Below are 16906 nucleotides of genomic sequence, written 5' to 3' on the forward strand. Positions count from 1 at the left end.
TGTTATGATGATTAATGATTAATGATTGATGATTGATGATTGATGATTGATGAAGATGAACTTAGTTTATTCACTTTATTGATTTGTTTTCTTGATGAATATCTTACATTGGTATGAATATGAACATTTCATATTTATTTAACATATGAGTAATAGGATTCAACTAGGATTTGAGTCAAATAGATTGGTTTTATAAAAAAATTATACATGAACGCTTTAGTCGATAAGGCGACGCTTTATGCCCGCCTTATCGCTAAGGCGCTCTGAAAGACCCTCAAACGCCTCCATTGCCTTACCGCCTTAAAAACTATGCTCTAAATTACTATGGAGAAATTCCTCACATTAAACTATAGGAGTGTCTAGTCCTAGCTGGATTAGAGACAAGGACCCAGAACTTGATCTCGTTCTCGAAGCCAGTTTCGACCAAGCTCAAGACCGAGATATGGGTCAAAACCTGGTATTTTTTCTGGGCCAACTTGAAATCTAGAGAGTGTTTTTTGGCCCTTATTTTTTGTGTGATACCTATTTTTGAACTTTTAAACCTAACCCATGAATTATTTTCACAAAAAGAACACCAAAAAAAAAAAAAAAGGTACTTGTGGTGTTGACTTGATCCAAGTTTGCTAGTGGCTGAACTTGGTTGGTATGCTGGTTTGGTACTTATTTATGCCAAATATCATTTACTTATGAATCCAATAAAAATATAAAAAAAATTAAAATCCAAAAGGATAAAAGTTAACTCCCTAGTTTAAGAAAAAAAAATATGTATTTTTTTTTTGTTGTAGGGGCGATTTTCAACTTTCAAATGCTAGGATTTTTGTCAATCTGAAAGTTCCATAAATCTTATCATGGTAAAACATTGCTAAAATCAAAAGAGTGGTATAGTCATTTTTTTTTAATGCTCATAAATTGTTTTCATTCAGGGCGATTTTAAACAACATTTTTGCACACCATATTAGGTTTGATTGGAGCATAACTCGTTCAATATAAATCAAATTTAAGCAATCTTGGATTTGTTGGAAAGAGCACAAAATCAGTTTTCCAACAAATCCAAGATCGATTAAATTCTGAGTTGTTTTGAAAAAATTTTAAAAATAATTTAACGAGAATTAAAAAAACAATTGGAACAAAAATAGAAAATTAAATTAAACTTCGAGAGGTTGTAGATTGGCCTATGGTGTTTAACATTTAAAAAATTGAAGGCCAACCACTAAAACCTTAACATAGTGTTTACAAAATTTAAATTAGGGGAAAAAATGGTATACGTCCAACTTGGAATCTTCCACAAATGTTGCTCAAATCCGGAAAATCGTCAATGTTAATGCATTGTAGTAGTCCCCAATACCTTGTTCCACTAAGAAAAGTAGGTGGTTTGGCAAAAAATCTCGAAATCTTGGGATTTTTGGCACATCTCCTCAAGTTCAGTCGTAACAGGAGATAGCTCTCAAAATGGTTTGAAAATCCAATCCATTTTGATCGAAACTTGGTATTTAAAGTGAAGCCAATGTATGTGAAACAATATGAAAATATCGAAATGTCAGTCGAAAAAATGCAAGCCATAGTTATCAAGGCATTGCCTAGACATCTAGGCGCGTTGTGTCTAGGCAATCTCCAACGCCTTGGATCTCCTAGATGCCGTGACTACTGTGGTGTAAGCCATGTGAGTGACACCCAACTTCATTTCGACTCGTATTGAAACTGAATTTATTTATGAAATTTCAATAATTATGGCACAGGGGGTGCTGGTGCAATGGAGTTAAATTTTATCCTCTATAGGAAATCTAGGACCTTTGTGTGTGGAAGGAGTTTTCAGGTTGAGTCCTGGCACTATTACAGGGAGATAGTCCAACCCATGAGGGGAAGAAATTCTGTGAGGGCAGAGCTTTAATTACTATGTGTGGGGTTCGAATTTGCAATGAGAGAGTGTTTTCCAGCATCTTGGTGGAAAGCAACTCTTCAATTGTTTGTGATCTAACAAGGAAGGCTCTTGGAGATCCCTCCCCTCCTATGGGTGGGGAACGAGAGGGAATGAGCAAGATTTTGTACCACCTGCCTCTTTCATAACTTTCCATCAAGGTAACCTTTCGTGGGCGCCTTTTTTTCTATTATTTTGGGTGGATAAATAAATCAATAACAAGGAAAAAGAGGGAGGAGGGGAATATGCAAAGCCTGAAAGGCTCAAAACTGCACAAAGCAAGGGGAGAACAACCCTAAGGGGCGGGGGAAGGGGGATTAAAAATAGACAAAGGAAAACCCCAGGAGACAACAATATGCTTGTTCCTTAGGGTGCCGGCAACCAAACTATATGTTTGTTCCTTGGGGTATCGGCAACCAAACCATAGGGGGATCTGTTGAGCTTGGAGGAGACGTCAAAGTAGATGGCATTCCAAATCTTATCAAAGGATCTAAAGTTGGAGGTCCATCTATGAAGGTTCCGCTCCATCCATAGGTGGTTAACGGTAGCGCAAAAAGCGAGCTTCCCAGCGGTGTCATAGATTAATCTACTAGGAAAAGTCGTATCAATCCAAATCCATTCCCTCAGGAGTGGAAGGGGCCTTCTATTGGTAGGCTAACATTTGGCAAAGACACGCTTCCAAATGGTGGAAGAGAAAGGGCAGTCGAAGAAACGATGGTTATTATCTTTAGAACCGTTCCAAAAAAGGCAGTAGGCAGGAGGGATAGGGATGTGACTGTAGATGAGGAAGACTTGGGTGGGGAGGTAGTTGGAGAGAGCTCTTGAAATAATGAAGGTGTGACGGCGGATATGAGATTTAAATCAGACAACCTTATGCCAAGGGGTGGGGGGACTTGAAGAGCAGACCATATTCCAAGTAGAGGAGGAGGAGAATTGGCCAGAAGAGGGGGGGGGGACTAGATAATTTTGTCAGCTCTATCCAGACTGGTAGGGGGAGGAAGGGGATGGGAGGGAGGACAAGAAGGGAGAGAGGGAAAGGATGCCTAAAGGAGGGGACTAAGAGCTGTTGGAGATGATAGTGGAGACAAGGGCGTCCTTTGGAAGCCTAGAAGAGAAAACAGATTTGGATCCAACTTGCTGAAGAAGGATACCATCTGGATGCCAATTGTCAAGCCAGAGAGAGGTGGAGTCGCCATATCCAATACAAGAGTGAATGGCAGGCAAGGTAAGAGGTCTGGAATGGAGAATGCTACGCCAAACCCAAGAGGAGTTTGGGGTAATTGGGACGGTCCAAAGGGAGTCATTTCGGTGTAGGAAGGAATAAACCCAAGAGACCCAAATACTAAGGGGTTTGGAGACTAGCTTCCAGATGTGCTTTAGAATACCAGCAGAGTTCACATCCTTGATCCTCCTCAGACCTTGACCTCCCTTAGACTTGGGAAGACAGACTGAAGACCAACGTAGAGGGTGGAGGAATTTGGCATTTTCCGTACCTTCCCAAAGGAAGGAGCAAAATGGGTGGATTTGGGATTGAAAACCTTTGTTTGGTTTTCATTGCCTGATCTGCATCAATTTTTGTTCATATAGGGAGTGTTGTAAAACTAGAATGATGTTGATGGATTCATGACAATTTTACTTCTAGACTCCATTGTATCATGTGTTATTTTTCTTCTAAATAAAGAATACAAATGCTGTTTGATAACATTAGAACTCTCATCTTATGCAAACCTATATTATTTAGTTTCTTTTCTTTTTCCACCATATCTTACTCTATGAATTTGCTTTTGGTTTTTATTCATCTCTTGTTTAATGTGAGTTTGTTTTTCAGGTGCATTTTTCTTTGAGGGGCTTGTAGTATACACATGGAATAACACTCATTACCATTTCATATAAAACTCTTTTATCTGATTTTAATGTGCTCTTGTACTTGACAGCAAATGTTGGACGATACAGCCTATGGGGAAAGATACCAATAGAGGCACTCTATATGTCATGGGCAAAGTGTGGAAACTTGAGTTCAGGGCATAGAGCTGAGATGCTATCATCCTTTGATATGCACACTTGCTTCTTGGAGGTACATTTTCAATTACACGCTGCTATTGAACTACTGTGTCGTTTGCCATTTTTAGGACTATTGTTGTTTTGTAGAAAGTTAGAATCCCCTTCTATCTTTTCTGTAAAATGATTTGCAGTTCATAGTGCACTGGGAGTATTATTGTTATCTTCACACTACCTCTGAGTTATGAACAATTTTAAAGTTGACCATAAATTAAAAAAAATATAGATATTGTTGTGCATTAGGATCATGTAGTGAGAAACGAGAACTGAGTATGATATATGAAAAGCTGTGCTCCGTGACTTGATTTTATTTTATTTTGCAGCCTGGTTGTTTGGAAGAAGGCAATTCTATCTCTCTCAAGATTCCTCATAGCTGTGACATTATGGTGTGTTCATGCCTCTCAGACTCTTGTTTCTACAGTGGACATTAATTGATTTTTCCATTACCTTGGCTGCTAGCTTGATGAATATTGATTACCTAGAGACCAATTAAGCCAATTACCATTTTTTTTTTTTTTTTTTTTTTTTTAAAATTCCTCTTTCCTGTTGGTTTTCCTGCAGGACTCCTTGCAAAAAGTACAAGTTAATATATCTGCGCAGGAGGTTGGGGCAGCAGAAAGATCTCCTTATAATTTGTACACATATAATGATATCCCTACACTATCAATACCTCATATTATGAGGTGAGTTTTATGTTTTGTTTGATAAGAAAAAACTATTATATTCTTTATGGATATAGGTTAGCAGAAAGTAAGCCATCATATACCATACATGTTCCAAAAGTTCTATACCAAACAAGATTTACAAGAAAGACTTCAACTTCCTTTGAATGTGTGAGGCAGATATTCCTTGAAAGTGATCGTGATTGGAGGTTGACAAGGGCCACGTCATTGTTCTTCTTTTTCCATCCAATCCACAGGTTCCCTGTTACCATCAAACACCGTACTAATTCTTTGCTGCTACATTCTCCATAAAACTGCTCCCAGAATGAGTTGTGGAGCTCCTGCCTACAAAATCCGTCGCTTTCATCTACATTTTATGAACCTTTCTAGGATCTGAGGCATGGACCAACATAGATTCAGTTCATCCAAAATATCATCGAATGCTTTCAAGGTGAAGAAAAAAAAGCTTGTGATTCTCTGATTCTTCCATACCAAGGGAAAAGAAATTTGCTTTTTGGGCATACAGGACCTTTTTAATTGAATGGTCACTGAGACACTGAGTACAGAATTAGAATATTGGTTTTGCTAAACAAAGAGTTGCATTTTTAATGGTCCTTCTTTCACCCAGATGTCCTTCAAAGGAAGTCTTGAGCACCATAAAAAAGAACTGAAAACTAGATAAGGAATGGTATTCCTTCATCTATTCCTGCACTTGTCTCAAACCTAATATTCTCCACAATGTTTGAAATTTCACCTAGGGGTTTGATTTCGAGTCTGACCTTGGGGAAACAGAAATAATCAAAGCTCACCCTCCAATAACTGCACCTGAGTCTCCTCCAATAACCAACTCCTCGCACTTCTGATATTCAGTTCACCCTCATCAGAAAAAGTATTCCACCCCTTATACCTTGCATCCAACTTGACTAGAAATTAGAAACTTCTGATGCTCCCAAGTTGACATTTAGAGGGGGGGGGGTGAATCAGTGTCTCCAAATTCTTTATGCAACAAACCCTGTTCTTCACAACACTTTCAAGCAAACCCTGATTACCTGGTGCTAACCAGTTTTACCAATCATACATACGTTGCATGCACTTCCACCTCACAACCACAATGAGGCCAGGCCTACCAGATAGTGCAGACTGCAGACCCACTTTGCAAATCAAACACACTCCAATTTGCACGAATAATGTAAAGTGTAGACACAAGGCGCCGTATATACGTGGTTTGACCAAACTACTTATGTCCACGGAGGAATACCCTAATAAGGTTTCATATTTCCCCAATACTCAACTTTTTTTAGCCACTACTATGGTCCAAGAACACCTATCCTTGCTTCAGTCTGAGATGCAACTCAGACAAGGGCAACAACTCCAAACCCTAGACGAGTTCCAATTTTTAGGTTTACAATATAGAAACAAAAAATTCAAATCCTACCCATACCCATACTTCACTGTTCTAGGTTTCTCAACATGAAACAAACCCTAGAAAACAAAAAATTGGGATTTGGAACAATAGATTACCTCTACCAGGATAATCCCAGGATTAACAAACTCCTTGAAGCATTTGAATCAACTTGCACACGCTGTAATCTTCAAGGTGGCTTTGATGATCAACCCTACAAGGGTTTTGGTTCAAAAACCCTGTTTCAGTATCTTTTTTACTCCCACAAGATTGTTTTCATGAGAATTATACAAAAAACGGGGCTCAATTTGGACTTAAAAACGACTTTCAGTAACCTATTTGATCGATTGGTGGTGAAATTGTAATTTCCTAACAAGGGAATAGGATTTTCTGTAATTTCAGAAGAATATTCGTGACATGGCGAGTGTAAAGGCCTGTCGGCTTAAACCTGAGCTGTCCGATCGTCCCTCTGATTTGCGGGTGAAATTTTGTACATCGGATATATTTGTTCCATCATATAAGTGCGGGGATCACGACAATCTTTGAAATGGAATCTGTTGTGCGGTTTACGGTACTCGCGCCATACATTGAAGAAGGATCAAGATGTGGCTGGGTTCTCTGCCGTCGGATAAGCATCATGCAACCCAGAATGAATGAGTTCGCTCCAATGAGAATTTTCTATGCAACTAACGGTGTGCGAAACAGGGGATAATTGAGACGATCCAATGTTGTGTGGTGGATGGAACCTCAATGCGCCACCTATCATAGTGCTTTCGAAGGAATTTGTAGCCTCAGAGCTCAGCGCTTCTATGGGCGCATTAATTTTAGTCGCGGATTTCAAATCCGCTGATGTGGCGGAATCTTGGCTGCTCAATCTTGATCTTGTGCATGCACATGTACTGATTTCAGTACACCCAACCTACTAGAAGCTTGGAAACGGAATCTAACTCATAACTTTGTCATTTTTTCAAAATTTTGAATTCTGTCTTCGCCACCATGCTTGTGAAAGAATGCATCACGAGACATACCTATATGCAGGAAATATTGGCAGTAATTTGCTTAATGTTGTAAAAACTCTCCCAGTTAGCTTCTTTTTGGCATGATGTTATAGTAATTGCTATAACTTTCTCATCTGGTATCGAAACGACGTTATTCCAGTTGCGTTGGAAGAAGACTCGACATGATACGTTTCTCATGTAGATTTCTCTGCTCAGATATGCTATTAGACCTTCCTAAAATAACTCCTAACATGCTGCCACTGTGTGAACCCATGAAAGCACAACTTGTAATGTACGGTTGCCTTCACTTGATACTTCCACCTTTTTCCAAACATTGTGTAAGGCCATAATAGGCTGCCTAATGTCATTCTTCATGCTTGGATGCCTCTGTATCATTTCCAAACACTTTCCACACAAAAGCTGACCTAACTCCACTTTTGACATGCTATCTGACTTCTCTAGAGCTGCCAAGTAAAACACTTGTGCAACAACCATGCATCACCACACAATTTCCAACAATGACAACCCTCAATCCAGTTGACCAACAACCTCCTGTTTGCATCTTGAAGACAACTCGGGGAGCTCTAAGGTGTTGGTATCCATGTCTTTGCCATTTGGGTAGAAATTCACTGGCTTGTGGAAGAAGAACTTCTCATAATTAGGATGCACAAATTTCTCGTTGAGTATCTGCTTTTTGACCTCTAGGACCGAGTTGTTTGATGAATCTCGATTGAAGAACATCATCCCACTGTGAACAAATGTAGCTAGTAAATTTGGGGAGAAGGAGCAACTTTCTTGTCATCCAGAAAGGACTTATAGGCAAAAATCCTTTCAACCTTGGTTAAACAGCCAAGAAGAGCTTCAGGTCCCTTCTCTTTGTCGAATTTTGGAACCTTGACCTTGATGCCGTAGTCTATGGAAAATTGTCAACTGATATCTTGCAGCATCGTTGGTTCTGGTTGTTGCCTCAATTCTGTGTTGTTAATTTGAAGAGGAACTGACTTCACCACTGGTGTAGATGATCCTGCTTGGTCTCTTCTATTGTTGATATATAGGCTCCTTCGAATTAGATCTACTTTGGTATTAAGAGCTGCTATGGGTGTTGAACCCTCCTGAAATTTTGATTCTCCTTGTACCATGTACTGGTCAAGCTTTGCTTCACCCATTTGTTGATTCTCATAGATATCCTTCTGTAGATTGTGAAGCTAGGTATTAGTAATATGAGAGGATCCTGTCATGTTAGAATAAGAAGGACAAGGCTCTGATACCAAGTTGGTACGGTTTATAATCCAGAATAGGATCTAGAAGATCACAAAGGTGAGGAATACTCTTGGAACCAGGATCCAAATTGAAAATTTGAAGGATTTTTTAGGAAACTGGACAAAGTTCAGAAATTAATGCAATTTGGAAGAAATTCGAGTTATTTTAGTATTTTCCAAACACTATGCCAATGCTTTACTTAAAAGTAAATAGTTTACTGATCTAAAAAATTAGAAGTTCGCGTTAAACAGGGACTAGAACCCAAGGCTGTAAATTAGCAAATACAAAGTAAATGGGACAGTAACTCCAGCTATAGAGTGGCTTGGGTCTACTAATGATTTTCAGGCCAAAAAATAATATTTTAATAAAGCTAGAGGTGGTACGATGGGCAGTTAGTTAAATTCAGAAAATAGAGCAAGTAAGTGAGATGTAGAAGTAAAAATGATAAACCAGTAACCAACATTTGAATCAAGATATTTGAACAATTGAACGACAGAAATTTAATTACCAAGTTTGAATTCAAATCAGTATAATAAACTAAAATTTGGTTCAGAAACAGATTGTCGGCTGATAAGAAGAAGAACAAACATGGGGGGAGAGTAGAGGAGAGAAGTTGGAAAGAAAACACCTGTAAAGATGTACTGTGGTCTGACTTGAGCTATGAAGGAGGAGAGAATGATGCAGTTGGGCAATGGATCTAAGGAAAGTTTAGCTTTGACTTGATTTCCTTTTGGTTTTAGAAACAATTTCTTTTGGTATTATTTAGCTTCAATATTAGATTAGTTTCCATAACAAATTAGTTACCATTTTGATGCTTGAGTTTTCTTTTATAAGCCATGAAATGCTCTAGTAACAAACAGATTTTGGAGAATTAGAACTTGATAATTTTTTGGGTGAGAACCATGAACATGGCTGCCGGTGATTCTTTTCTTTCCCCTTTCTAATAATTTATCTGTCTCTTACCTTCCCTTCTATACTTCTTCCCTATTTCTTCATCTTCACAGTATTATTTTCTGGTTTACCTTTTTCCCTATGCTAGGCAGTACTTCCAGCCCAAGTTTTTGTCGTCGATCTCCACTGGTACTCTTCGGATCAATTGCAGACTCTGAGAAGATAGTCCTATGGCAGTATCGACTCCACCCACATAGATTCGAGTCAAGATCTGAACTCCTTCTGAAGTTCTAAACAAAATTCAAAACCTGGTTCTGTTCTTGCGCCATATCCAGTTGCAGGGTTGGAAACATTCCTGATCTTGGCTGTCGAGGTTTGCTGGAGCTGTTGGAGTCCTTGCCGATCTGCTATTGTGACTTTTTGTTTGAAGATTTAGGGTAAACAGAGGCCTATTGAAGAAGCTTCATCGATTTGAAGTTTTTTTATTCTTCCGCTGGTTTCTGGTTCTCACGACCAGAAGAAAGAAGAAATGGTTATTTTTTTATTTCTTGTTTAGACCTTATTGCTACTTTCCCATATTACCCTCACCTTTGACTTTTAATTCCTCATTATCCTTTCTTTTTATTTGCCATTCCTAATTTACCCAACCCAATAATTACTAATGCCCTTCATATCCCATCCTTTATATTAACTTCCACTTAATCTTTTAAAATCCCCTTTTTATTTACAATTCTGTCCTTCTATTCTTGGGTTAAGTTATTTGGTAATTGAGTGGGCCCTAAACGATATGATTTCAGTCTCTGGAACCTGGATCCACATCAAGTGGTATCAGAGCAAATTTCCTGTAATTTTCTAACCATAACAGGTCACATCACCAATGCTGAGTTGCACAAATTGTATCGTGAGTTAGCTGAGAATCAACAAAATACTGATGCTAGGCTTGAGAGGACTGAAGCCAAGTTTGACAAGTTTATGGAAGAGATGATTGCCTTTATGAAGAGGTCCGACAAGCGAGCTAAAGAAGGATCCTCTACATTACCTCCTCAGTTCAACACTTTACAGATTGAAGATACACCTTGATCTAGTTGTCCCCCAAGATGTTACCCGACAATTTTTTGATAGAGATTATGGCATCAAAGTTGAGGTTCCAGAGTTCAGTGGTGAAAAGGGACCTGAAGAATTCCTAGACTGGCTTACTAAAGTGGAGTGGATTTTTGTATATAAGTCTCTTCCAGACGTGAAGAAGTGTGAACTCATCCTCACCAAGTTTATTGGGTATGCATGTTCATGGTGGGATGATGTACTACATACAAGGTTTGTCAAAAGACTTGGACCCGTTATCAATTGGGAGGTCATGAAGCAGATCCTGACTGAAAAATTTGTTCATCTTAATTATGAAAAGGTAATGTTCCATAAATTACTTAACTTGCAACAAGGGAACAAAGATGTGGATTCCTACACCCTTGAATTCTACAAATTGTCCTCAAGGTGTCGACTTCAAGAAACAGACTAGCAACGGGTGATGCAATATATCAGTGGGCTAAGTACTGAGATCTGACTTGAGTTGGCTAACAGTGATTTCAGGTCCGTTGATGTGGCAGCGGCTCATGCCAAGACAGCTGAAGAGAAGTCCATCTATTGGAAAGGTATGCTCAAGACTTCTTCAGTTTATAAACCTCCACCACGTATGGAGGAAAAGAAGCCTGAAGCTCGAAGAGTTGAAGAAAAAAGGTCAGAGTTCAACAAGGATAGTGATGGCTTGAAGAACATCAGATGCCATAGTTGTGGCGAGAAGGGTCACTACTCCAACAAGTGTCCCAACAAGACTCGTTCTGTGAATGCAGCAGAGAAGCAATCAATTGAGAAAAGTGAGGATGAATCTGCTTTATAACTTTATCCCCTCGAGGAAGATGATATGTTCGACTATGGTGATGAAGATGTAGAAGCTCATTCAGCTAGTCTTTCATCATTTTCAAACAAACTAGTTGACAAGGCTCCTCTCTTCAGACAAAAGGGTACTCTTTTGCACAGTTCTGAACCTACTGATGTTCATACAGTTGTTGATACCGGGGCAGAAGCAAACTTCATATCTGCTGAATTTGTTCGAGCACACAACGTTCCACAGAAGCAGTTTTTCAAGAAGATTCACGAGCGAGGTTTTGGACTCACAGCTCTAGAAGATGCCATTGCAGTTGTTCGAGTACACTTACAGTTTGGGCCGTTACATTACCATGTCACCTGTTTGGTCACCCCATTGGGGCACTGCGACATCCTTCTAGGGCGACCTTGGCAGCGACATGTAGGCATTCTCTATGATGGCGCACGGAACACTATCAAGGTGAAGCAAGGAGGTCGTATGTATTTAATGAGGCCACATGCATTATCAGACATGCCACGTCGTCGATTGATTCCTACTCTAGTGACATGCAGCCTATTCTCCCTCCTCTTGATGTTATGTTCCCATCTTCTGCTTCGAGATACGTGCTACCTCATCAGCGAACAACTTACAAGGGTATCTTGGGAGCACGACCTAACTTGATGGAGTCGAGTTCTTTCAAGATTGGGAGAGCTGATGCAGTTGGGCAATGGATCTAGGGAAAGTTTAGCTTTGATTTGAATTCCTTTTGGTTTTAGAAACAATTTCTTTTGGTACTATTTAGCTTCTAATTTTAGATTAGTTTCCATTTTAAATTAGTTACCATTTTGATGCTTGAGTTTTCTTTTATAAGCCATGTTACTCTAGTAACGAACAGATTTTGGAGAATTAGAACTTGATCATTTTTTGGGTGAGAACCATGAACATGGCTGCCGATGATTCTTTTCTTTCCCCTTTATCTCTGTCTCTGACCTTCCCTTCTATGCTTATTCCCTATTTCTTCATCTTCACGGTATTATTTTCTGGTTTACCTTTTTCCCTATTCTGGGCGGTACTTCCAGCCCAAGTTTTTGTCATCGATCTCTACTGTTACTCTTCGGATCAATTGCAGACTGTGAGAAGATAGTCCTATGGCAGTATCGACTCCACCCACATAGATTCGAGTCAAGATCTGAACTCCTTCGGAAGTTCTAAACAAAATTCAAAACCTGGCTTTGTTCTTGCGCCATATCCAGTTGCAGGGTTGGAAACATTCCTGATCTTGGCTTTGCTGGAGCTGTTGGAGTCCTTGCCGATCTGCTATTGTGACTTTTCGTTTGAAGATTCAGGGTAAACAGAGGCGTACTGAAGAAGCTTCATTGATTTGAAGTTTTTTTTTCTTCCGCTGGTTTCTGGTTCTCACGACCAGAAGAAAGAAGAAGGTTATTTGTTTATTTCTTGTTTAGACCTTTTATTGCTACTTTCCCATATTACCCTCACCTTTGACTTTTAATTCCCCATTATCCTTTCTTTTTATTTGCCATTCCTAATTTACCCAACCCAATAATTGCTAATGCCTTTCATATCCCATCCTTTATATTAACTTCCACTTAATCTTTTAAAATCCCCTTTTTATTTACAATTCTGCCCTTCTATTCTTGGGTTAAGTTATTTGGTAATTGAGTGGAACCCGGATCTGCATCAGAGAAACTCAAAAATATTCTATTTATTCAATGGCGATTGGGATTTTTTTTGGGGGGGAGGTGGTGCTTACATTATTTATAGCTACTAACAGATCCAATTTCAACTCATGTATTACTAGTCATACACTGAAACTGAATTCCAGAGATAAACTCAAACTGTGCTCAACTTTTCTGCCGCTAGCCTACTCTAACTCGAAGTCCAAATTAGAACTGAAACTGGACTCCTATCCCAATACTTGTCTACTTATGAAGACCCCACTTCAAATTAATTTTCTGTCTACAAAAATACCCCCAATAGAAAATTAAATACCCTTCCCACCCCTGCTGGAAGTGATTACCAAATTTAGTCCTGTTCTTCTTGCCTGGGCTTCCAAACTTGGTCTTGTTTGTTTATCCAGGCCGGTTCATCTGCATCAAGGGGAAAGTAGATTGCCATGATATTCCTCCACATTCTGGAAAGTATCCTGTAAAGGTACCACTAATTAACGCAGAATAATAAATACCCATTGCATCCCTGATGGGCCTGATCCACTTCCTCCATCTTTCGCTAGATCCCCTTTTCTCTCTTGCGATGTCGAAATGTTCCTGAAAATTGTTGTTATAGCCTTTCTAACTGCCTTCTCTTCTTTAGTTCTATATTCTCTCACATTCATTTGGAATTAAAATGCCAATGATAATCTGTTTCCTTTTCACAAATGCACTCTTAGTTGGAGAGAGAATATCTTCAAGGGCCTCCCTGATTCTTGTTAGCTAACTTTCTCAATATCTTGTGAGGCTTGTAATCACACATATAGGTCTGAAGTCTTTCAGAATAAAACTATAAAAGAATCAGATTTCTTGGGGATGAGGCAATAAGAGTCAAATCTTCCTCCATTATTAATAACCCCATCCACCTAGAATTCCTTTCTACCTTGACAATGCTGCAACATTCTTTGTAAAACTGTTCTTTTTATTTGCTCTTACTCAAAAGAAGAAAAAAAGGCCCCTTCCAAACATCGCATTTGTATTTTATCTATTGTTCATTTGTTCCCCCTCTCTGGTCATTTTACCTGTACCATTTCTTCTGGGTTAACACCCAAAAGATTATTGAAGTATTCTACAAATACCATCTCAACCACTTCCATATCCTTAATGATTTGACCCCCTACACTTTGTTTGCAAATTTCTCCTATTTATTGCCTTGGCTATACTGGGAAATTTTTTGGGATGATTATAGATCCATTTATGCCTTTTTTTCTCTCTCCAGTTCACTTCTTCCCTTCTATTGGTTTTTTACATGTTCCTCCTCGACCTTTGTCTTCTCCTTTTGTCTCATTTTGGGTGAGCTTGCTGCTCTCTTCATTGACTCTCTCTCTCCCTGTGGCCTCTTTTTTGTTTCCTCTATTTGTCCAAACACTTCCTTGTTCCCGACTGTTAGGATTTTTTTCCCTGACAGTCTGCCATATCTTTGAAAAGTTAAAGCCTTCCGACTTGCCCTGTATCTCTTACCCTCACCCATTCTCCGCTGTATATTCTAATTTTGTGTGTAGGGTCCAAATGTTTCCAAATTTGAAAAAAAATGTTCCTTGACTCATCCTTTTGGGCTAGAATATAATTTGGTGTGATCCAAAATAGATAAGGCTTGCATCTTCCACATTATACCTCAAGTATTAAACTTTATTATTTTGTGCCTGTTTTTTGGTGGGGGGGGTGTTCAAAGGTATCACTGTTTTTGGGTATTCATGTTAATAAGATTTTCAAGCTTTGTGTTTTGATCGTGGTTTAATGATATGTTTTACTTTAAATATTGTCACTTGTTGCTTTCTAAATGCATTGGTGAAAGTTTTGATTAGTTGTAGATGCTAGTCCAATATTATAGCGATGGATATAAAATTTGTAGTTCTAGGGAAGACCTGGATCCCATCTCCTAGGCTTTGTTGTGTCATTATGGTGCTTTGAACAAGCTGCAGAGAAAAGCAGGTATGGAAAAGGGAATTTGGGAAAGTCATGCTAGTAAGAGTTGACGCAACATGTTAAATTCGTGATATAATGATGCTGAGGACTTCATTTGCTTCCTCAAATGTTAAATAAATTTTAGTTCTTTATTTATTTGTTACATGCATTTAGTTTGTTGATTTTATCTTTGGTGGTCTCAAGAGTTTTTGTTTGTCTATTAGGATGCTTCTCATCTTTTTTTCCCCCTTCACTTGTACCACCTAGGTTGAGAGCTGGAAATGTCATTTTCAACTATAGATATTATAACAACACATTACAAAAAACAGAAGGTACTTGTGCCTTTTTCTTTTTCCTAGTCTAATGTCTTTTATGAAAGTCAATTAAGGTTTATTTTCTTTCCCATGAGACTATATCTTGAAATATGTCTTGAGTGTTTTCTTCCTACACTTGCTTGTACATATTGATGTGTTTCCTAGGAATGTTATATGCTTTTCTTTGCTCTAGTGCTTATCAATTGCTGCGTGCTATTCTTAATTTTGTTGTGAATCTTGTCATCAAGTTCTGTTTCACTCCTACTATTTGTTTTGCTCTGCTTTGTGATTTGAATTGTGACGGGACAGGCTACTGCGTATAGCTTCATGGTACTTATATATATATATATATATATGTGTATATATATATATTTTGTGGTAGAGTTTCCTAAGCTGGAAGCATTACCTATACGGCCCTAAAATCTGCCATGTGCCAGATCAGATGTGGCCCAAATTTTGTGGACCAGTATACTTTTAGGTCCCCTGCTCATATATCAAGTTTCGGCATAGTTGTAGACGAGGTTTAAAGTATTGGTATCGGAAAGGTTATTTTAAGGGATGAATCGTATTGGATAGATGCAAGATACACTAAAGATACGCATGGAAATACTTAGAATACATGCGAAATACAGTTTTGAAGCATAAAACATTATAAACAAGTAATATATACAATATATCATATAAAAAGAGGAGAACAAAGCACGATGAGGCAAGTTCAATCAATTGATTGTATATAAATGATAAGGTTTCTTACATGTATGAATAAAAAAAAGTCATTTTCAGTATCGGGAAGATTTAGGGTTTAGATGCATACATCATTGCAAACCTAGTTTGATGCAATCATTCATGTTGTTTTTAACTAATCTAGTGATCAAGTTTTGAAGTATCGGTGTCGGGTATCGTATCAAGAAATGTATGAAAATGCTCATGATATATGCAAAATATAGTTTTGAATAATAAAACACGCAAAAATAAAGAGAGTATTCCTCCAATGTGGTTGGTGAAGGAAAAGTAAACTCATCGAGGGTCGTAAATGCTTTGCCCCTTCAGTACGAAGTGGTAATGCCCACACTCTTCCCTGATACCCTCTCCACACCATCCAAACCCCTCGGTCAAAGGATTCTCCCTTGGCCATGTGGGTGAAGGAAAACTGCCTCCAATTAGTAATATGTAAAATTATCATTTATAAAAAGGAGAACGAAGTACGACGAAACAAGTGTATTAATTTATATATAAGAATGAGGTTTCTGCATGACTGCATATACTAAGACCAATTTTTTTCAGGTATTGTATCGGCACTGTATCTTATCGGTACCCTAAAGATGCGATACGTATCGGTTAGTATTGATGGATATGGAAGGATACTTAAAACCTTGCCAGTGATCCATTGCAAAAAACAACTTAAAAATCAGTATTCGAGCAAGAAATTCAAAGTTTTGATAGTAAACTGTTTCTTCAGAAAATCTGATTTCAATCTTTGATTGCAAGTTCTTTAGTCACCAAATTATGATGAAATCAACACTACTAGAGTCGCTTTTTCCAGTGGAAGCAAGGAAGCAAATTGATTTTGCCTGATTAGAATGCCTTATTTCGGCAAGTGTTTTGCAGTCATGGATCATGTTATATAGTTTATAAGAGATGTATGAAGCGTATCAATCATCGATCACATCGGGTCATGTATCAACCTGATACAGTCTATACTCTTTTTAGGTATTGTATCGGTGCCATATCCGTACCTTAAAGATACAATACGTATCAGATAATATTGGTGGATATGTTAGGATATTTTAAACCTTGTTGTAGTTTGCCGAGTGGAAAGATAGGGCTTTGAAAAATGTAGGTTTAGGGGAGAGTGCATAGTAGTGGTTGGAGTACCGTATGCATGCATGGATGCATGTCAATACATGGGAGTGTAC

General features: G+C 38.4%; 1 protein-coding gene across 5 annotated transcripts in view; it reads left to right on the forward strand.

Moving 5' to 3' along the window:
• Positions 1-16906, forward strand: part of LOC122078974 (polycomb group protein EMF2B-like) — a 114005-nt gene that overhangs the window by 28810 nt on the left and 68289 nt on the right. For all 5 annotated transcript variants that reach the window (XR_006140244.1, XM_042645179.1, XM_042645181.1 and 2 more), the window contains 4 exons: positions 3850-3989; positions 4297-4359; positions 4535-4656; positions 14944-15008. Coding sequence is in view for 4 of the 5 variants with exons in the window: in XM_042645179.1 (XP_042501113.1) it covers positions 3850-3989; positions 4297-4359; positions 4535-4656; positions 14944-15008 (390 nt within the window). In the remaining variant the exon portion in view is untranslated. The remainder of the gene's footprint in view (positions 1-3849; positions 3990-4296; positions 4360-4534; positions 4657-14943; positions 15009-16906) is intronic.

Source organism: Macadamia integrifolia, chromosome 5 (genome assembly GCF_013358625.1).
Source record: "Macadamia integrifolia cultivar HAES 741 chromosome 5, SCU_Mint_v3, whole genome shotgun sequence".
Lineage (NCBI taxonomy): Eukaryota > Viridiplantae > Streptophyta > Magnoliopsida > Proteales > Proteaceae > Macadamia > Macadamia integrifolia.